General features: G+C 45.5%; 1 protein-coding gene across 5 annotated transcripts in view; it reads right to left on the bottom strand.

Moving 5' to 3' along the window:
* The window catches only part of LOC136832175 (nonsense-mediated mRNA decay factor SMG8-like), a 169,974-nt gene that overhangs the window by 143,668 nt on the left and 3,555 nt on the right, over nucleotides 1-22,751 (bottom strand). For 4 of the 5 annotated variants that reach the window (XM_067092946.1, XM_067092940.1, XM_067092930.1 and 1 more), the window contains exons 2-4: nucleotides 10,379-10,446; nucleotides 4,794-4,953; nucleotides 399-521 (exon numbers count right to left, since the gene is read on the bottom strand). In XM_067092946.1, coding sequence (XP_066949047.1) covers nucleotides 399-521; nucleotides 4,794-4,953; nucleotides 10,379-10,446 — 351 coding nt within the window. The remainder of the gene's footprint in view (nucleotides 1-398; nucleotides 522-4,793; nucleotides 4,954-10,378; nucleotides 10,447-22,751) is intronic. The other variant, XM_067092963.1, reaches the window with a different exon arrangement.

Below are 22,751 nucleotides of genomic sequence, written 5' to 3'. Positions count from 1 at the left end.
AGTTTAACAAGTGATTATGAGTTCGCTACTGTTGTGAAATATAACAAATTAAACAAAACAATCAAAAACTGTCGTGAATGCTGTAAGCTTGAAGGCTCCCGAAACTGGCGATAAAACATCACCAAAATCTGGTCTCTGACCGGCAAATTTAAGAACAAGCTGACAAAAAATGCTCTGTGGTGACTGGAATGTCGGCAGAAACGTAATGACGAATGTTTGCCAAGTAGTTCCTGATACTCTTGTTAGTTGGCGAGACCAGTCACCATCACTAAACTGAAGCGCTAACCCGCAAATTTTTTAATTTAAGCTGCCGAAGCAAGAGAAACTCTAGCTAATGTAATTACTGGGTAAGTTGTATATATAAAACTTACATATGACATAAAAGCTCTAAAACATACCTTTTCTTGTAGCAGATGATGCATCTTTTCCAGGGATGAAATAAGAGCAGAGGCATCATAAGCACCAGTCAAGTGCAAGTAGACAACTCTGCGATCAGCATCAAAATAACCTTCCACTCCAGTCTGTTGAAATTAAACCTTCATTACAAAAATCTATATTAAGCAGAGATATTACTACTTTATAGTGCCAATGCAATAATAATAATAATAATAATAATAATAATAATAATAATAATAATAATAATATACTTCGGGTATAAGCCCTCTTTCAAACATCTTTTGTTGAATATGATGGCAGCCTTGGTTGCATTAATCTTGTAGATTATTCGTTCAACTTTTCTAATTAGTCTTTTTTCTTCTCCAGTAACAGAATTAAGTAAAATGCCGAAGTTCATTGTAGAGGTTTTATTTAAAAAAATATAAAAAAATTCGAGGGTAATGGAAATTCCGAGGGTGGGGTCCAAAATGAGTGCAGGGGTCGTCAGTGCTTCTGGGATCGTAGGTATCACGACATGTTTCAGAAGGCCTTCTTCCTTCTTCAGGTGGGAGCTGAATGGCGTGGTGGCTGTGTTCTCGCTTTTTATGTCAGCGGTTGGCGGGGGCCGCTGTTCACGGTCTGCTTTTTGGTTGGTCGAGAGAGCGCTGATTTTTTATTGGCCAAGAGAGCGCTGATGTCACTGGGCATGGTCTTCTCCCATTGGTTGGCGGTTTCTCAGCCTTAATCTCAGAGCGTAGTGGTTGCTCTGCGATGCCCTATGGTTCATAAGACGTGCCCTGTGGAGGAGTGCATTTATAGCTTCATTAAGGTCACGTCCTCCGTCAGGAGGGTCTTGTTCATTGCTGCTGTTCTCAACGTCTTGCTGGGATGTTCTGATAGTTATGTTGTCAGGGGGCGCTGCGATAGGGCGTCGTGATGCTGTCGGAAGCAGATAGGTTTCTTGTGTACTGTTGATGGTAGGTTTTTCTGCTCCTATATGCAGTGCCTCTAGTATCCGTAGTCTTCTGTGGTCAGGGGCTTGATCTATTACTTAGATGCAATTGATATCACTACGCCAGACACGAAGGTTGTGAGCGTCTCTAGCATGGTTGAAAATGGCCCCCTCTTGGGCGTGACAGGAAATCCGTTTTGAAAGACGCATGGTGGTCATTCCGATGTAGGTCGCAGGACATCCTCACGAAGGGCATTTGTACCGGTACACCACGTTGGTCTTCTTCAGCGGTTCCTGTCAAGGGGCGGGGTTATTCTTCATAATAAGACTGCTTGTCTTCTTGCTAGCATAGTAGATAATCAATTGCACATTTTTCATGGAGTCGGTGGGGGCGATGAGCTCCTTGATGATGTTTTTCAGGGATTTTTCATCGTCTTTATACCGTTTGTGGAACCTCCCTCTGTAGATATAAAAACAAAACAAAAGATATAAGACACGCCCATAATTCAAATGCACTGCATGAGGGTACGGCAGAGAAGGCAAGAGACTCCCCCCAAACTAATAACGTCACTGACATGTCACTCAGGCGATGACGTCACTACAGCCACCGCTCGATTATAGTTGCAATGCAATGAAAAATCCAATCTGACATTAAATTAACAATAAAAAAAGATAATAACACTTACATACGCCTCTGCTTAATGGTGTGGGAATTCTCTCACCACAGACAGAGACAGGAAGAGAAAAAATAAAACACTCGCGTATTTCGCGTTTCAACACACACAAGCAGCCAAGATACTACAATTACTTTACACTATACCCATTATATATACCTAAACACTCCCCAAAATGAACTAACGCCCTATTAATACCCATATTAAAACCCTGTGCCTTGTGATGCATCATTAAAACACACAGAGAGTCGCCTCAAGAAAAAGACTGATTCAAGCGCGACTCACAACATCAGCTTCCTACGCTGAATCGCTGACCCCCAACAAAACCTTATTCTGAGATGCCAATACCAGAATTACTAAAATATGTCCCTTTGGAAGCATAACCCTAACTATCTATTTATCTATCTATGTCTAACATCACTGCCAACCACTGTTAATGAGCCTGTTCCCCAGGTCAAACAGGCCATCTTTTATTGCTTTATCTGTTTTAAGAACAGAATCAATCATCTTACTTATCTAAGATGTCTGTGGTAGCCGTGGCTCATCCCTGGGTCAGCATATCCCTTCTCCTTTGTTGACTTCTCTCACTAATCTATCTTTACAACAAAGGCCTACTGAAATTAAATACTGACGTACAAAACTAGACTTTATTGACAAATTTAATGAAAGTAACAGCAAAAGCTATGGTCATGAAATGGAGTGATTAACGCCCCCTATCATGGGAAAACATAACTAGAGGAAATACTGTTTCCCAAATAATTCTATACCAAGCATACTAGTGAATAACACCCTAGTCATCACACAAAGTAATGAGGTCATAATTCTTTTAGACCACAATATATGTCATATAGTATGTAAGAGTAAAAACACCACTTCCAAAATATTCGTCCTCTCAGGACAAAACTCGAGAACTCCTGTTGAAAGAAACATATTAAAGGATTTTGACAAAGGAAAAATCTATTTCTGGAGAGGGGCCCGTGTCACCCGGTGAAAAAGTCCATTCAGCACTTATTTCTAGGTAATTCCGTTGCTAGATACCAGAGAAAGCTAAATGAAATGCTGGAGTTACTACCCCAGAGCGAGCTCCACTAGATGGAGTCGTGTATGGAAAAGGGTGAACTACAAAAACACGGAACCTTATCCTATAGAGATTCCCAATGTCAAAAGTCCCAACAAGAGAGGTGCCGATACAAGCCCATGCACTACTCATGGACTGTATACAAGGCAACACTAGCCGCATTCCATGTTAGCACCCACCCCACTAGAATGAAGTTTACCATGGGAGGGAGAGAATGAAAAACAGGGTGGGTCACCGGGTAACACGGGCCCCTCTCCAGAAATAGATTTTTCCTTTGTCAAAATCCTTTTTCTGGATCGGGTCCTGTGTCAGCCGGTGAAATAATAACAGAGAAATAAACATCATTCTTATGCTATTAAAGACTTAAATAGAGACGTTGAAAACTAGGAGAATTCTACCCTGAACATTAGTAAGGTCCTCTAAATTCATGTAATGAAAATAATGTAAGTGGTCACCGTCTAAGATCATGAGCTTAGAACAGAACCTGAATAGGCTTGTATTAAGAAAATACTTCCTGCCTAATAGCAGACCCAATGACAGTACCCCCCCCTTTTTTAAAGGAGAGGATCTGACAAAATTGCGAGGTCCTGTCTAAAAAAGCCTGTAAGGAGAAAAAAAACCTGAAATGGAGTTAACTGTCATAAATATCCCAAAAAGAAAAATGCACAATGGGAAAATTCATCATGTAGACATCAATTAATTTCACTGCCTCTCAACCGGGGGTTTTCCCTCTAAAGTCTGGAAAAGATCTAAATGTCACTGGGCGATCTTACTTACTTTTTCTATGGCCATGAATAATGTATCTTCATAGTGGCGGTTCCTTTAAACACTACACAGGCTAAAAGCACATATCAGCCACTCAAGATCGAGGCAGTCTCCCAGTGAGAATCACTGTTTCTCTCATAAATATCCCACGGGAGATCGCACACACACACACAAGCACATACCCCACCGGAACTTGGGCACTTCCGGCGGATCAGTTCAATGTTTGAAAGATCATGATCAAATAGCTCTCTGTATCCAACTGAGCAAATTTCCAAAGTCACCACGATTGCACCTGTGCCACTGCCAAGCCAGCACATAGTTCTTCTAAAGTCATCCAAGACGTAATGCATGCAACTGTTTTGTGAAAATACTGTACTGTGCTTGTACATTTTCCTCATAAAAGATTCCAAAAAAGGCCTAATATGGGGGAAAAAATCTCACTAGACAAGGAAAGTGATACATATTAAAGTTAATGATATTTTTACTAATTTTGCCATGATACTTTAGTGAAAATGGAAAACAAGAATTCTTACAAAATCATTAAAATTTAATCACGATCTAGAAGGATGATAAAATAATGAAATTCCTTGAGTAAGGGAACAGTGATTGGTAGGCATGCAAGAAAAGAGGTTCTTGTGACAGGAATCCATGATATATGGGGCACATATGCAGTGAAACTATCCAGTCAGCAACCAGATTTCATATTTTTATTCAAGAGTGGAGTCTAAGATTCATATAAACTCATAAACTGGGGCTAATATAAATGATGGGTTTGTTGTAACATAGTTGTATTTTCATGTAAAATGTGATGATTAATAATGAATGGAACTATTATGGAATCTAGAACAACATAACAAAATACCACAAGTTTCTGTAAGGATACAAATACAATAGTGCTGTATATGAAAATGGTTATAGCAAGTGAAGAATTGCACCTATATGTACTTACCAAACATTCACTGTCAACTGCAATAGGCCGACACAAATCTCTGTTGAAGATCTTACGACCTACCATCAACTCTAAGGCTGATGCCTTACATCCTCCACAGTCAATGGTGCTTTTACCAAATACTGCAATTACCACAACTCTTTGCTTCCCAGTAAAATCTCTGTAATGGGCAATAGTAACAGTAGGTTATTAAAAAATTGTGACGTCCATAACTCACAACAAAAATAAAACATTTTAAATAACTTGTATATGCCATATATACAAACCCTATGAGGGAAAAGTGGGAGGCATTAGCTTACAGGTTCTTTCAACTGTGGACTTTGAGGTCAACCTTCCAGTTCTAAGAACCTGGCAACATGGAAGTCACTGTTTCTAAGCTGTGTGATACAAGAACTTGACAAAGCAGCATTCTTACTGTAGTAATACTGCCAAAAGTAACCAAAGTACTGTACAACATGGAAGGACAGGCCTGGAGAAGTGACTGTCATCAGTTGTCCTGGTCAAGAAGTAGCTGCAGGACTGGAATACATGCTACACCAACTTCATATTGGTCCTGCAGCTTTGCTTGCTTGGGAAGTCAACCTTTGAATCTTCATCATTCTTTCACATATCTTCTCAATTTTAACACATCTGCCATCTCACTGTGAAATTGTATGCCAACACTCTGTCTCCTCTCATGTTTCTTTTACCAGAATTTGTATTCTTGGAATCATTAGTAGTGTAATTTACAGGCTGTTAGGGAGCAGAGGTTTCTTTTCTGGAACTAATTTTTGTAATTAAAGTGTTTTACCTTTCCTGACATACTTTCCTGAGCTTGAGATCAGCTAAGAATCATTAAGTTAATCTAATTTTTCATTATCCAACAGGCTGTAGAACAGTCTCTGAAAGTACTTAAAAGAAAACACACAAACACTGACAATAACAGTATATTTTCATCTTAAATATACAGCAAGAAAAAATGATTTGGGGACTACAAACAGATGGAAGTAGAGGCCCTCTGAGTGAATGTTCTTGACTTCTTCTATGGCTCTCTTTCGAGAGAGAGAGGAGACCTCCTCCAAAAGGGATGAATGTTTTTCCGAGCCTCTGAGTAGGCCATCAAAATGATGGGGGAAGGGACTAAAGGTGGGCTCTCCATGAACGGAATGTAGTAGTCCTCCCTCAGAACTTTGACAATCCACTGTTCTGTCCTTCTGCTACTCCACTTCTCCCAAAACTTGAGAGGACTGGCTCCCACTTGTGCATGGAGGACTTCTTCCTCATTCCTTGGGCAAAGACTTCAGTTCCTCTTTATAGCTCTGGCCGAGAAGCAGATTGGAGCGGGTCTTAGACTGGACTTGGGCATACTCCCACGAAAGGGATGCAGCTGGAGAGGAAAGACCATCTTAGTAACAAACGCAGATGAATCCTTGGGGCGTTTGGAAGAATGCGCCAGAAGTCAACTTCTATTGGAGGTCCAACTTCTGGGCCTGAGTGACTCCTTTAGTGGGAAGGGAGCACCATAAATCTCTTTTCTTCAAAACCTCCAAAGAGAAAAGAGCCACAAGTTCAAGAGAGCCATCCCTAATGGTCTTGTCTGCACGAAAAAGGACTCCTAGCCAGTGAGAGGTGAAGTCCCCAACTAATCATTGCCATTTTCTTGGCTAGCGCTCTCACCATCCACTCCACGAAACTGAAAGCTTCAAGCAACTCAAAGAGGTCTTGGATAATGTCAAGTTCTACTGATGAAAAACATAATTTTTGCCGATGAGAACACCGAGCGTTGGGAAGAAGGAGCTTCGCCAGTGGTGTAGGAATGAAAATTCCTAGGGATTAAGCGCGATTGTGGAAAGATGAAGGAAGCCTTACCTTGCTCCCTCTTAGCAGAAAACCAAACTTCAATCTCCTTGAGTACTTTCCTAGAAGACGAGGAAATCACCATTGTGGGGAGCCTAGGTCTGCCATCTGGATGGCTCCTCATCAAGAAGGTTGAGGTAGGCGAGACCAGGGCTAGCTAGAGCCAAAAAAGGGTAGGAGAGCTTGCCTGTAAATACTGAAGGAGAGCTGCATAGCCTAGGAGACCCACGGTTGGAAACGGGTGCTTGGCACTTTGAGCAGGAGATTGATATTGAAGAGTTGGCACCAGGCGCTCGGGAGGTGGCGCCAGGGAGCCGGTGCCAGGCACTTGGAAGTGGATGCTAGGCGCTCGGAAGCGGGCGCCAGGCACTCGGAAGTGGATGCCGGGCGCTTGGCAACTGGTGCCAAGAGCTTGGGAGTTGGTGCTGGGCACTTGGAAACTGGTGGCGGATGCTCAGGAGCTGGTGTTGGGGGCCCATGAATAGATGGGCAGTTGAATGAAGACAATGGGCGGCTGAGAGGGATCGTTGGGTGGTTGGGAGCCAAATATGCACCGCAGGAAGGTTGATGACTGTGCCCAGCTCCTTAAACTGCTAACTGGGCTGTGGAGAAGGGTGGCCACCATCGCCTGCGTGCCTCTTCAATGGATGAGATGAATCTAGAAAGCGCTTGCGACACTTCCAATTCCGGGCTGGAGTCTAGAGAGTCGGATGACAACTGGTAACACCCAAGACACCTTTCCAGTTCGGCTGAGGGGGCAGCAACCCGTTGGCAAACCCCACCGGCCTCCCTTGGATTTCTGGCATGTCTTCTCCCAGGTTCAGGAGAGCAGGACAGAGACCTTCATCTAGGAGAACTGGTGGGATGAGAAGCCACCTCCTCCACTTGCATAACACTGTCTCCTGTCAAGACTGCCGATACCTGGGAATGCACAACGGGTTCGATTGAGGGGGCAGCTACCTGCAGGCCAAGCCCATTGGCCTCCATTGGACTTTCAGTATGTGCTCTCCCAGGTTTAGGGAAGTGTGACAGTGACCTTGGTCTAGGAGAGCCAAAGGGGCGAGTAGCCACCTCCTCCACTTCACTGTATTCATTACTAGGTTAAAATCTTGTTAAACCTAGACTCGAGACTGGCAATGGCAAGGGTTGGAAGCAAGGGAGCTAGGTGTAGGAGTAGGTAGATTAAAAGCAGGAGGGCTAGTAGCAGGAGAAAAAGTGGGAAGGGGGAAAGAAGGAATAGCAGGGTTATCTTCTAACCTAGGCTTAACTAAGAGAAGCACGTGTCTCGGCGCTAGAGGCCACATTCTTCTTCCTATCACTAACTTCTCTAGGCAAGATTTCAGTACCTTCCACTTAAGCTCACTTGACGCTGAGCGCTAGAGAGTGGGTGCCGGGCGCTCCGGAGCTGGTGCTGGGCGCTCAAGCAATCAATACATTCAGCATCAGTTCCTCCTTACTACATTACTGCACCCACTATAAGGGTCATATGAAGATTTGATCAATCTGTTTTGCAACCTTCACTACAGTACAGAAAACTAGATGAAATAACAACAAAAACTGGAAAACTTCTCCTGAAAGCTATAAAAACTTGAAGGCTACTCAAAATAAGCAATAATACTTCACTGAAATCCAGCCATACACTGAAAATCCGTAAACAAAAGCTGCAGCAAACCCCTGATGTCACTAGAGAGCCAGCAGAAACAGTATGAAGTTTTCTGCTAAGTTGTTTCCAGTATTCCCGTTAGTGGGCGGGGCTTTTCACCTACACTAAACTATCAAAGTGCTACTGCGATTTTTTAAATAAAGGCTGCTGCATGAGTTGAAACTATAGCTATGTACATAATTACTTACCAAGTTACTTATATGAAAATTGCAATTAAATCAGAGATGCTACTGCAAAAGACAATAATTAAAGCCAGCGACAATCCCTGAGTACTTTTATGGACATATATATATATGAGATGTACTGGGACAGGGAGATGTAGTACTTTCCCCATTAAATATCATGTCAGACTATTCTCCCTTGTATCCTGAGCTGAGTTGAGTGTTACCATACAGTCATTTATGGCCCATTCAAGTGATTTGAATGTTTTCCCGCAAAATTTGTTCAAATATCATGTTGTGATAAAGATGATCATATGATGCACACTGGTAGTCTTCTCATACCATTATTGCGCAACACAGGATACATATCTCCACAAAAGGGTTAACTGAGTGGGAGGCACTCCCATCCCTCTCTCACTTATCTTTAGTTACATAAATAGCATTGACTGGATGACTTTTCCTGAAGGTATATCTGTATAGCAGATGAGGGTTTGTATTCTTGTGGGAATACAGTACTACCTTTATCTTTTACATGTGAGCTATCGTATATGAGATTTGTGCGTGAAGAATGAATAAGCTATACTACAGTTAAGGGTTGTATATTAGAAAATAAGCCTTAATAAGGGCTTATTGGCAAATAAGACCAAAAGAACCAAGACACAAATAATTCAGCTTAAGATTTGTACAGTATTCGAACTTGATGGAAATATAAGAAAAGTGGTTAGGGGTTATAGTTGACCCCTGCTATTCGCGGACTCACGATTCAAGGACTCACCTATTCACAGATTTTTCCGTGGAACCTATCTATAAATTATTCACAGGAAACTCGATACAGTATTCGCAGATTTTTTCGTAGAGCAATATTCTGTATTTTCATACTACTTTCATGACTAAATAATGTACTGTACCTACATATACATTTTACGATAAAATAATGATTTATAGTATTAATTTTCAAATATTAATATTAAGTTTAATTAAATTAAATAATAACATTAAATAATAAAAATAATTCTCTCTCTCTCTCTCTCTTTTCCTGAGACAAAAGAATTTTTATGAATATGTGATATGTATGTTTATTTGTTTTGTCCGAAAGCTTTGGAGCTAGGGGGGAGGGTGTAACCTGTCAAATATGTCAGATATCTTGACATATTGACCACGAAGGGTAGAAAGTGTTGCCCACTCTTGATCAATATATGTTGCCCACCTAGTGCTCTCTCTCTCTCTCTCTCTCTCTCACCAAAGGTCAGAGATGGATAAATACTGTAGATAGATAGAGAGAGAGATAGAAAGGGAGAGTGGTTGACAGAAAGATATACATAATATATACTGTACTGTGTTATTGACATTTTTAATTGTTTAACTGGTGCAAGGCTGGGAGGGTTAGAAGTACATGCATATATATCTTTAAGGGTAAAATGTTTAAGATGACTTTGAAATGATATTAATATCATTTCAAAGATTAAAACTACAGTGATAGGATAATAGTTTAAGGTTTATTTGATGCAGGATGATACTTTAAGTAAACATTTGGTATTTGAACTTTCATGACAGGCAGTTATAAGCATTTTTAGAGGGGGTGTTAAGTACTCGCGGATTTTAGCTATTTGCAGGTGGTTGTGGTACATATCCCCACAAACATGGGGGGTTGACTGTACAGTATACCCAACTTTAAGGGCATGCCTCACTTGCTTGGAATTGGACAGGTATGCTTCCTTCATACTTGCTCAAGCTGGGATGTTTTCTGAGCACAGAGTAGCAGCCATAAAAAAAGCAATGGTTTCCATTCTACAAACTGCAAATTCATAAATACTGAAAATCTATACTGTGCTGAACAGTTTCTGCTGGTAAGCAATATTTCATCACAGTAACTGACCTGTTGAAATAAAATGAGGTAAAAAATAACACAAAGATAATCAACTTACTGTGGTGTCCATGTTGTTGGAAGAGTAAAATGATTGCTGTATGCTGATATAACATCATCTGTATTCATCTGAAAGAAAACAATAAACCATAAAAACTAATATAAAACAAAATTTGCTCTCCTATATATACTGTAAAAGGTGTTGAGACACAAAAGGATATATATATCACAAGATTACATCAAGACAAATACCCATCGTACATGTTCTTGTTATAATTAATTTTCTCTGAAAAAATGCATCTTTTTTAAATATCAACCCACCAACTGACATAATATGACTAACTTTATGGTCAGCATTTAGAGACAAGCACAGTAAAATAAGGAGCTAATTGCTGGGCGCTGTCTGGCATTGTAACAGCCTGAGTTATAGATGACAAATAAACATATACAGATATGGTAAAACTTACTACTGTTCACATCAAAATTATTAAAACAAAATGTATTATATTCTAAGACTTAAAATATTTAATGAATCAAAATATATGCTTTTAAAAGATTTAACAAGGTAACCCATGTCATCTCATGGTAAAAGATTAATTTTATGAAATGGGTCGCCTGTGCACAAGGGATCTTTTCACCCTTAATATACAGTATAAGTAATAGGATCCAAGTGTGTTCCTCAAATATATCATAACTGTAGGCTATAAGGGGTCCAGTATCTCTAAAACTACAATTTGCCAGCTCAGAACTTACACAAAAACAAAGGAAAAATTATATTTTCATAATAAAATTTAGTTTCCTATACAGGCAGTCCCCGGTTAACCGCGGGCTCGGTTAACAGTGATCCGGTTTTATGGCGCTTGTCTAGCAACGAAAATCAGCAATTTTCGGTGCCAAAAATCGCTGATTTCCGCTTATCGGCACTGATAATTGGGTACTGGCACCGCTACATACCTAACAGAGGCGCCGATAACCGAAAATCGGCGCTTTTCGGCGCCGATAACCCCAAAAATTGCCGAAATAGTTGATTTTCGGTTAGCGGCGATTTTCGGTTATCATCACACCCTCAGAAACGGAACCCGGCCGATAACCGGGGACTGCCTGTAAACTTACCAAGCAATTACATAGCTATAGTTTCTAACTCGCATGGCAGCCTTTATTTAAAAAATTGCGGTATTGCTTTGATAGTTTAGTGTAGGTGACAAGCCCCGCCCACTAACCGGAGTACTGGAAACGACTTAGCAGAAAACCTCACTCTGTTTGTGCCCTTATGTCCATGACAGGGGAGGAGAGCAGGCTCTGATTCTTTAATTACTTGGTAAGTATATATGAAACTCAATTTTATTACGAAAATATCATTTTCATGTACAGTGAGTAACTTACCAAGTAATTACTGCACATAGCTGAATCTCACATTGAATGGGGGTGGGATACATGGACATACTCTATTCCAAAACAATAAGGCTTGGTAATGACTTTGAAACAGAAAAATTGCTAGCATTGAAACAATGCTTGTTGTTGCCTTACGTGGTAAGAGAGCTACTGCAGGTAAATACTGCCTCTGGTTGGTGCTCATCTTAACCTGTAGTGGCATGGCGGTAAAGCCATGGGGTGTCTCTACTTAAGTGGGAGCTTTGCAGTGAAGGATAGGACCAATGGCTGGCAAAGCATATATAAGTGCCCTTGCCCTGGGTGCAGTACCAATACAAAAAAACAACCATGCAACTGTCACCTACACTGAAAACACCACAACCCATCCACTGAGACTGGTGGGTACTCCAGGTACACTGTACCCCCTGGCTCCAGAAAATTCAACATCCTACTTCAAAGCGAAGAGATAGTAGGAGAAAGAGTTCCTATGCTTCCTTCCCCAATACCATGCCAGCCACTGAAAAAGGCCCCAAGGTACTGCAGTTTTCAAACACTGTTACAACTTCTTTCCAATAGTGAGACACAAAGATCGATTCGCACTTCCAGTAGGCTGACTGCAGAATGGAAGTGGGGGGCATGTTGTGCCTGAAAGCTAAGAAGGTGGAGCTTTCCCTGACATCATGAGCTTTCACTTTAACAGTAGGCAAAATGTCCTCCTGAATCTGAGAGTGCCCCTCAGAAAATAACAATTTTTGAAAGTAAATTGTATTTTTCCTAACTATACAAACCCAAGGTCCTTTACATTAGGAGATACTTTCAGGCGTAGGCTGGAAAACGGCCGTTGAACTTCAGCAAGGTGGTTAGGCAGTTACTGTCCGGGAGGCGGAAGCACCGCCTGCCCGGATGTAAACATTCCAATTTGCCTTTCGGCCCATGTACAGATTGAGGGGTGGCATGAGGCTGGGCATAATTGTAAAGGACCTCGGGTTTGTATAGTTAGGAAAAAATACAATTTACTTTCAAAATTGTTATTTGTTCCGACACAATATACAAACCCTCGGTCCTTTACATTAGGAGACTTACTGATTGGAGGGAGGAATCTGAAAAAAGTCTCTCTGAACTGACTGGAGTTCACCACCTTGTCTTCCCTTCCTGGTCGTAAGAGCGAGGAAGGGAAAAATCGCCTCTGACAAAAGATCGGGTTGTAAGAAACGCAAGATCTATGTCAGACTTCTGGGACCCTTTGCATGAAAGAGGGAAACGTCAGTTCATGCGAAGTAGGCTAGGAAGTAAAGTAAGTATAAAATTGACGTCGGATGACAATAAGGCAAATACAAGCATTGGGTTTGTCTCAAAGTCATTTACTCCTTCCTCCCCTTGCAAGAGAAAGGAGTGGGGTTGCTTCTATAACCTGAAAAGGAATAGAACGGAAGCTCACGTTATGTGCTTACCTGCCTCGATCGCCCGGTCCAGCTTGTAACGGCACGTCCGCTCCCTGCCCGTGGGAAGAGAGCTTAGGATAGGGAGAAGGAAAAGAGGCCAGTCACTCAACAAACATCTCCCAATCCTTACCGTACAACATAGGCGAGATGCAACCTGTCCCGTTAGGGGAGCTGGATAAGCTACACAACTTGTTGAGCAGCCACCACAGGACCCAAGGAAAACGTGTCCAAGGACTTGTGTGCAACATCCCGGAGGTAGAAGGAAGTGAAGGTAGTCTGTCGGGACCACACACTGCCTTCAGTACCTGTGGTACCGACATATTCTTCCGAATGCGAGGATGGACCAATGCTGCGGACCTCGTGAGCTCTCGGACGAAGCGTGCGGTGTCGTCTTCTCCTGCAGCAGAGCACGCTCTCCTTATTGTCTCACGAAGCCAAAAAGAGATGGTGTTCTTGGACACTTCTTTCTTGGTCGAGCCAGTGCTAACGAAGAGTCGTCGACACTCAGGCCGGAGGTGCCGAGTCTTCTTCAGATAGCGCCGCCACCCTAACAGGACACAGTAGCATCTCGTCTGGATCATTATCTCACGAAGTCCTCTAGGAGGGGATCGTGAAGGACTCGAACCGTCGTCAGGGACCGAAGGATTCTGAGTCTTCGCCACGAAATCCAGGATGAAATCGAGCGTAACTGATCCCCATCCCCTTGAGTGTTTTACATCAAAGGAAAGTCCGTGAAGCTCGCCAACTCTCTTCGCCGACACCAGGGCAAGCAAGAAAACAGTCTTGAGGGTCAGATCCCTGTCTGACGACTCTCTTAAAGGCTCGTAAGGTGCACGAGTCAGGCTCCTTAACGAGTCACATCCCACGCAGGGGATGTGAGATTCCTGGGTGGGCAAGACCGTTCAAGCTTCTCATGAGTAGAGAAATCTCGAAAGAGGAAGAGATGTCTACTCCTTTCAGCCACAAGACTAGGCCGAGTGCGGCGCGGTAGCCTTTACTGCTGAAATGGAGAGAAGCTTCTCTCGCGAAGGAAGACGAGGAAGTCCGCGACCTGCTGAACAGTAGCTCTGACCGGAGAGATACCCCTTCGACGACACCAACCACAGAAGACGGACCACTTTCCCTGGTATACCGCTGCGGAGGATCTTCTGAGGTGTCCTGCCATCTCTGTTGCTGCGCGCAGCGCGAAAAGCCTCTCGCTCGCAAGAGATGGTGGATAACCTCCAACCGTGAAGACACAGGGAATGCACTGCCAGGTGGAACCGCTGTGCGTGAGGTTGACGCAGAAGGTTGGGCCAGGGGAATCTCTCGGTGCCTCGGAGAGAGAGCTAGCAGGTCCGGGTACCAATTGGCCTGTGGCCATTTGGGTGCCACCAGAGTCATTCTGAGATTCGGGGTGATCATCACCGGCTGATCACCCGGCGAATCAGACAGAATGGAGGAAAGGCGTGCGTGTCGAGGTTGTCCCACGGGTGTTGGAATGCGTCCTCCGCAGCGCCCATGGGTCCGCACGACCGAACAGAAGACCTGAAGTTTTCTGTTGTGCCGGGTGGCGAACAGATCTATCACTGGACGCCCCCACAGGTCGAACAGCCTTTCCGCTACTTCCTGATGGAGGGACCATTCGGTCCCTACCACCTGGCTCTGGCGGCTGAGCTTGTCCGCCACGACATTCCTCTTGCCTGGAATGTATCTGGCTGACAGCTCTACCGAGTGAGCTACTGCCCACTCGTGCACCTGCATTGCCAACTGATGAAGCTGATGGGACACCAGTCCCCCCTGCTTGTTGACATATGCCACTACCGTGGTATTGTCGCTCATCAATACCACAGAGTGTCCCATCACTCGATCCCGGAACTCCTGGAGAGCCAGGAAGGCCGCCTTGAGCTCCAGGATATTGATGTGAAGGTGCTTGTCGTCTCGGTGCCACACTCCCGAAGTCAGCAACTCCTCCAGGTGTGCGCCCCATCCCTCGGTCGATGCGTCCGAGAACAGAAGCATGTCCGGAGGGGGAGTATGCAGGGATACTCCTATTAAGAGGTTCCTGTCGTCCAACCACCAGTGGAGGTCCTTTCTCACTTCCTCGGAAAGAGGAATGAGGAAGGACTGGGGGTCTCGGGACTGGGACCAGAGCTCCTTTAGTCTCCACTGGAGAGACCGCAAGTGAAGACGCCCGTGAGGAACTAGCTTTTCTAATGACGACAGGTGACCGATGACGACGACTTGCCATTGCCGAGCTTGTTGCTCCTGTCGAGACAGGAACAACTGTGCTGCCTCCTTGAACTTGCTGATATGAGAGTCCGAGGGAAAGACTTTTGCTGCCACCGTGTCTATCAGCATGCCCAGGTATTTCGTCCTCTGCTTGGGGTGAGATCTGACTTCTCCAGATTTACCACGATCCCTAGATCCTGGCAAAACTCGAGGAGACGATCCCCTGTCCTGTAGCAACTGCGGCGAGAGCTCGCCAGGACTAGCTAGTCGTCGAGATACCTCAGAAGACGTATCCCGTGCGAGTGGGCCCAAGCTGACACGAGAGAGAACACTCGTGAACACCTGGGAGCGGTCGAGAGCCCAAACAAAGTGCCCTGAATTGGAAGACCGACTCCCGAGGATCTAAGCGGAGGTACTTGCGCGAGGACGGATGGATAGGTATTTGAAAATACGCATCCCTCAAGTCCACCGTAAGCATGAAGTCGTTCTCCCTGATGGAGGCCAGCACCGATTGTGCTGTTTCCATCGTGAACCGAGTCTGGCGAAGGAAACGGTTCAAAGGAGAGAGGTCTATGACTGGTCTCCATCCCCGATGCCTTCTCTACGAAAAGATCCGGCTGTAAAAGCCTGGAGACTGGTCCGACATGACTTCTACAGCATTCTTGCTCAGCATGGCTTGCACTTCTTGCTGTAGTGCGATGTCCTTCAACGAACCTGAAAGATAAGTTTGGAGATGGACCGGAGTGTAGGTGAGGGGAGGCCGAGACTCAAAGGGTAGGAGATATCCCTCCAGAAGGACATCCACTATCCAGGTCTCGGCTCCGTGTCGCTGCCACGTTGCCCAATGGCTCGACAGGCAACCCCCCACCTTTGGCAGCTTCTGGGAACGCCGCCTAGCTTCCCCTTCTTCTTCTTACCCTTGCCCCTCTACCGGATTGGAAAGGGGGCTGAAAAGGACAGGAGTAACCCCCTTTTCGAGGAAGAAGAAGGCTGGGTGTTTCCGGGACCCCTTCAAGACTGGGACTTCTTAGGGGCCGAGGAAGAGCCAGCCTGGCCCGAAGGCCTGGCTGCAGTGGAACGAGAAGACCCGGAGGTCTTAACCACTGCCTGGTGGACAAGCCGGTCGTTCTCATCGGCACGGCGCTTGTCCACCGCAGCATCCACCAACTCTCTAGGGAAGAGAGAGGAGGAACCCAGCAACGGTCCATTCTGCAGAGCGATTGCCGACTGGGACGTACAGACTTGGCAAAGCGAGAGAACGGCGCCTCTTCGCTTTAACACCAAGTTTGCCCACAGGTTTGCAGTCTGGTGGGCAAGGTAGGAAATAGCCCTACCTCCAGACTGGCGCAGTCTCCCAAAAGCAGAGTCCTCCCCAGATACGATAGCGCCTGAGGAAGCAGGCTACCTTCGATACTGTGAAGGACCACAGATCGAGCCAGGAGACTGCCTGAAAGGCGCCATGGCGGTGGCTTCCAGGGTTGCAGCTTCTGCTGGGAGAGAGAAACATTCTCTGCCGACAATTGCTGCAACGAAAGACCCGGATCCAGACGAGTCAGGTCCGGGTCAACCTGTTTAGTCAGCAACGCTCCTTCCACTGGAGAGTAAAAACGCTTCTGACGAGGTAGAGGGGGAGGAAGAAGCTTCTCCGAGCGGCTCGATCGAAGGGAACTGTCTTGCCCAGACACAAGACCGTTCACTTGATCGAGTACCCCCTCGGCAAGCGTGGACCACGGCAGCCCCACCGAAGCCTTGGGTTCCTTCTTAGGACCCCAGAAGGATTCGAGGCGCGAAGGACAATCCACAGATGAAGCCGTGGTCCCTTCCCCAAGGTCATTGTGCCGACAAATCAGCGCGATAACCTCCGAAAAAGTCCTCTGTATTTCGGGGTGTCCGCATCCTGGGGCAGAGGACCTTCAAGTCCTTCCAGGGTGCGGTCCTCCCAACTACTCTCCCCCGCAGGGAGGGAGAACCTCGGCAGACCCCTGAGGATCTTCCTGAACTATACGGGCATAGGACCTGGTCGAGCCAAGGACCGAGCCAGGAACATACCCCCATGCAGTTGAACTCTGAGGAGAACACTCCCCAGAGTTCCTCCTCTCCAACTCACGCCCTTTGGAGGAGACCGAAGGAGCGGAGGGGACAGGCGAGGAAGATCGGGCGCTCCCACTGCCCTTACTGGCAGAACCAGTAGAGGCAGCAGGCCGAGGGCGGTCACCAACCCGCGGTGATGACGGGCCCTCAGGTCGAGGAGAACGTTTCAACCCAGGTGAAACGGTCTCCCGAGGAGAGCGGAGCGGCTCGCGAGAGTCGAGCCGCGCATTCGCCTCCCCTGAGCCAGTCTGGAGTCGAACGCGCGGCTGGCTGGCGCGAGCTTGCACTGTCCTCTAGACGCGCCCCAGACTTCTTCGAGGCCGAAGCCTCTCGGGAAGACTGAGCAGGGGACTTCTTCCCTGTTTCTCCATGCACTCGGCCCCTCGGGGCTGAAGCATTATCCCGGGAACCTGACCTGGCACTGGATGGAGTGCCAGCAGGAAGAGGAGGGGCACCTGCATGCCCCGGCTCTTTCTCTCATCCCACGCCCTGGTCTGTACGGCGAGAAGTGTCCACCGTAACAGACTGGGGTATCCTGGTCTCCTTGGAGACCCGGTACTCAGAGCAACTCGCGAACGAGAGTCCGACGCGTCTCGCTGGCCTTAGAAGCAGGAGGTTTCTTAGGCGCAGCGGGGAGAGTGCCGACCTTGGTCTGCACACCCTTGGCTCCCGCTACCCTGGCCCGGAGGCCGAACAGCGGTTCCCTGATCCGAAGATCGGGAAGAACCAACGAGAGAACCTACTGCCTTCTGTGTGGAAAGAGGCAGACCCTTAGAAATCTCAGTGCGAGGTTTCTTAGGGGAGAGACAGACTTCTTCTTCTTCGCCGCGAAGCCTTGGAAGAAGAAGAGGAAGAAGCAGCAGACGACGACGACGACGACACCTTCCTAGACCTCTTCTTCTTCTTCTTCTTCTTCACCATCTGCTTCAGGAAAGCAGTCAGATCACCAATCCAGGAAAGCGAGGGACGCGACTCAGGAACAGCGGGAGGGGCCACAACAGCAGAAGGTGCAACCGGGCAGAGACGGTGGAGCTCGGACCAGCAATTGCCTGGGCAGCGAGCCGCGTGTCGGCCAGGAACCGGCGGGCGGGGCCAGGGATGCAAGCGCCACCCTCCCGCCGTGTAGATCTGGTACGGGCCGCGCCAAGGTCGCTGGAAAGGGAACTGAGGCAGACGAAGGGCCGGGCTGGAGAGACAGACGAGGAACCGTATCCAAGGCCAGGCCATGTTCAGCAACGGGGGCAGCAACAGTCACATACGGGTACGAATGGCGACGCACCATGTAGGAGGGGCCAGTCTTGCGCGAGAATGGTGCCAGAAAGCCAGGTGGCAGAGGAACAGCGTGCTGGCCCGCGGATGACGCCAATACCTGGGTGTCCAGATGCGGGCAACTGAAATCGGCATCTGGACAAACCGCGAAAAGGTGACAGTCGTGGTAGTGGCTGTTGCTGCCGTGTGGTCATGACTGGAGGGGGCCATGGGAGCCAAACCTTCCAGAGCCGAGCCAGGTAGGCCCGGTGCAGCCAGGGTGAGCTTGGTATCATCTATCATCGTCTGGCTATCGAGCCCGGTACCTGAAGCAAAAGTCGGGTAAATAGAAGAAGCCTCCACTCGCTCCGAAGGAAAACTCCCCTCCGAACGGGAAGAGACTTCCGAGATGAAGCCGCGGTCCAACTCTCCCGTGCCTTCCACAAACGAAGAAACGTAAGAGGAAGGGGAGGGGGAATCCTCACCGAGGGAGAGGGAGCAAGAAGAGGAAGTTCGCTGGGGTAGAAACGAACCCGAAACATCGGCCACCAACGGGGTCGTCAGGGCGTATTTCCTCGGACGACTCCTTGGTAGGCTTACGACGGTAAGATCTCCTCCTTCGAACTTGCCCCATTGCTCGGAGGACCACAAACAACACTCATCACAAGTAGAGTCGCGTGAACACACCCGCCCCCTGCAAGATGTGCAGAGAGCGTGTGGGTCCACATCGACTCTAGATCTAAAAGAATTACACTTTTTTCCTCCCACCCCAGGACACACACGCTGGGGATGGGAGGATTTAGATGATTTATCCATAACAACAAAAAAAAAGGAAAATTCCCACCAAGAATGATGAAAAGAAAAGATGCAGTCAGGCAGAGAGCGAAGAACAACGTCCGTGCGCTACGACGGCCGAAAGCAAATTGGAATGTTTACATCCGGGCAGGCGGTGCTCCCGCCTCCTGGACAGTAACTGCCTAACCACCTTGTTGAAGTTCAACGGCCGTTTTCCAGCCTACGCCTGAAAGTATCTCCTAATGTAAAGGACCGAGGGTTTGTATATTGTGTCGGAACAATTAGGCCTTTGACAAAGAATGACAATGAGTTCTTAGTCAGAGGGTGAGACGGGTTCTTGACAGAGCACCAGAGGTTACTGGATGATCCTCTGATCTTCTCGGTCCTACTCAGGTAATACCTTAGAAGCCCTAGCAGGACAAAGAACTCTTTCTTCTTTCTCAGAGCCAAGGTATCCTTTAAGATCTTAATGGAGGAAGAATGGGGCTAGGGCTTGGAAGGGTCCTTGTTCTTGGCTAAAAATCCAAGGGTAAAGTAGCAAACTGCATCTCTGTGAAAAAACCTACCCTTTAATGATGGCTTGGATCTCACTAAAATGTTAGCAGTAGCCAAGGCCACGAGGAAGAGAGCCTTCTGAATAAGGTTTCTCCGAGAAGAGGAAGGAAAGGGTTCAAAAGAGGGACCTATAAGCCACTTCAACACTACATCCAGGTTCCAGGAGACCGGGTCTTCCTTTCTTTGCTTAGGCGTATCAAAGGACTTAACAAGATCGTTAAGATCTGGGATTGATACAAGATTCAGGATCCCTGTGTTTAAACACTGAGCTAAACACAGCTCAACAACCCTTAATGGTGGAGGACGAGAGATCCTAGATCTCCTCTGATAAAGAAGGAAATCTGCAATTTGGGTCACAGATGTCTCAAAAGAAGAGACATTGAGTCTGAGACACCAGCTTTGGAAAACCACCCACTTTGCCTGGAAGACGCCACTGGGGAACTGGCGCCTGCGTCTAGCAATCGCCTCTGCAGCGCATCTCTAAAACCCTTACGCTCTGACAAGCTTCCAGACAGTCTGAAGCCTGTCAGGGCAAGAGTGGACAACCCTTTGGTATCTCTTAAAAAGAGCTTGTCTGAGTAGACAAGGTTTTTAGGGGAGGAGTCTCGGAAAGTCCACCCACAACCATAGCAGGTCGTGGAACCATTCTTTCATGGGCCAGAACAGCAGTAGTAGTAGTAGTAGTAGTATTAAAGTAGTTTAACCAGAACACTGAACTGACTTTCAGCTCTCATAGGGCTGGCCTGAAGGATTAGAATAAAATTACCAGGTCAAGGCCTGAGGCTAAGCACTGGGACCCAATAGGTCATTCACTACGATGGTGAACGAATTAAAATGAAATTAAAAACTGCACATACGCACATGTTCTCATACTGTAACATATACACACAAAAATACATTTACCCATGGTTCCACATTAAAAAGGTATATTAAAATTCATAATATTTAAAAAAATTTTTAATTTACATTTTTATGTTTTATTAATTAAACCAGTTCTTCATGAACAAAATCGGAATGACTGAAAAGGTAAAAGATTCGGACAAAATTTCATTAATTGATTTACAGGTATTTTCAAAAGTTGACAGTCGCTGTTGGTCATACTTTGGACACTCACAAAACATAGGCTATGTCTGGCAATTATTATCATCTTGCACTCCGAGCACTAGGGAGCCTGGCCACGTGGACTGCCCATCAAGTGTCCACGTGTCAGAAGAGTATGGTCTATTCTGAGACGTGTTAGACTACTTGTGCATGTCTCTCTCTCTGATATGATGAACTCCATTTTTCAACATTAGGTTTTATTTGTTTTAAATTTATTATTTTCAGGTTCTTTCTTTCATATATATTGCCATTTACTTACGATGACCACCTTTGTATGTGTTACATAATCAGTAACGGATATTCACATTTGATCCTATCATGTGGGTTGCTTCGTTGGCTGCTTTATCTGCCTCTTCATTTCCTTTGCTCCCTACATGGGCAGGGATCCAACATATTTCTACATTTTTTCTGCTATTATATAAGTTATGGAGATATAATTTAACTTGTTGTACAATATTATTTTTTGATTTGTAACTCTGAATAGCTTCTATAGCGCTTCTCGAGTCACTAAAAATCACAAAATTATTGAATGATGTTTAATTATTTTTATAGCTGATGCAATTCCACACAATTTTGCTGTGAACATTAAGGCATTATTAGAGAGAGAGAATTGATAAGTTTTGTCTTGGGACACTGCAGAATATCCCACTCCGTGTTCTGATTTAGAGCCATCTGTATAGCCTAGATTGCGTAATGTGGACCTTTTCGGCTTATATGCTCTATTGTATGTTGTCTATGGTGTTTTGTTGTATATGAGTAACTTTTTGATAAATATTTCAGGAGTACAAATTCTCATTTTATTCATTGTCCCGGGAGGACAATCTTCTAGCTCTAATTGGGAAAGGTGGAGGATGGTTATTTATAAATACATCTCTTAATTCAAATAATTTTTTTGTTGGAGAATAACTTGTCTGAATTCTTGGAGCACTTTTCTTTGTTACTAGCTCTCTATGGAGAAATAGAGGTAATTCACCACATTCAACTTGTAAAGATGGTTTTGGTGACGATCTAAAGGCTCCTGAACATATTGTAAGGCCTTCATTGTGAACAAGGAGTAACATTTTCAGTGCTGCGTCAATGCTGAGCCATATACTTCACTTCCATAATCAATGGTAGACAGAACTGTTGCTTTATACAGTACAGTAAGGGTATGTCTATCGGCTCCCCAGGTAGTGTTTGATAGTTTTTTAATTAGATTTAATGCTCTTTCACATTTTGATTTTATGTTTGTTATGTGGGCTTTCCAGTTCAAGTGAGTATTGAATACTAATCCCAAAATTTTGCTGTTTGGCCAATTGGCATACTATGGTTTCTGATTTTAAGTCTATTTCTTCACCATGTTTCCACTTTATATTTTTATAAAACATGATTGCTTGAGTTTTCTCTATGGAAAATTTAAACCTTACAGATGAGGCCCATTCATCTATTTTTACTATGCTTTTATTGGTGATTCGTTCTGCGGAACTTACCAACGACGCCCGCAACCTCCCACCTAGTCCACAGTTCTCCCAGCGCAGGCGGCGAGCAACACTCAGCTTAAGTAGGAAGGAATTAGTGATGCCCCTTATACACGGAGGGCGGAAGCCCAAGAAGGGAACAAACTCTTACGTCCCGATGAAT

This window comes from Macrobrachium rosenbergii, chromosome 4, assembly GCF_040412425.1.
Source record: "Macrobrachium rosenbergii isolate ZJJX-2024 chromosome 4, ASM4041242v1, whole genome shotgun sequence".
Taxonomy (NCBI): domain Eukaryota; kingdom Metazoa; phylum Arthropoda; class Malacostraca; order Decapoda; family Palaemonidae; genus Macrobrachium; species Macrobrachium rosenbergii.
Note: the sequence above shows the minus strand (reverse complement) of the source record. Positions and strands in the feature narration are given on the sequence as shown.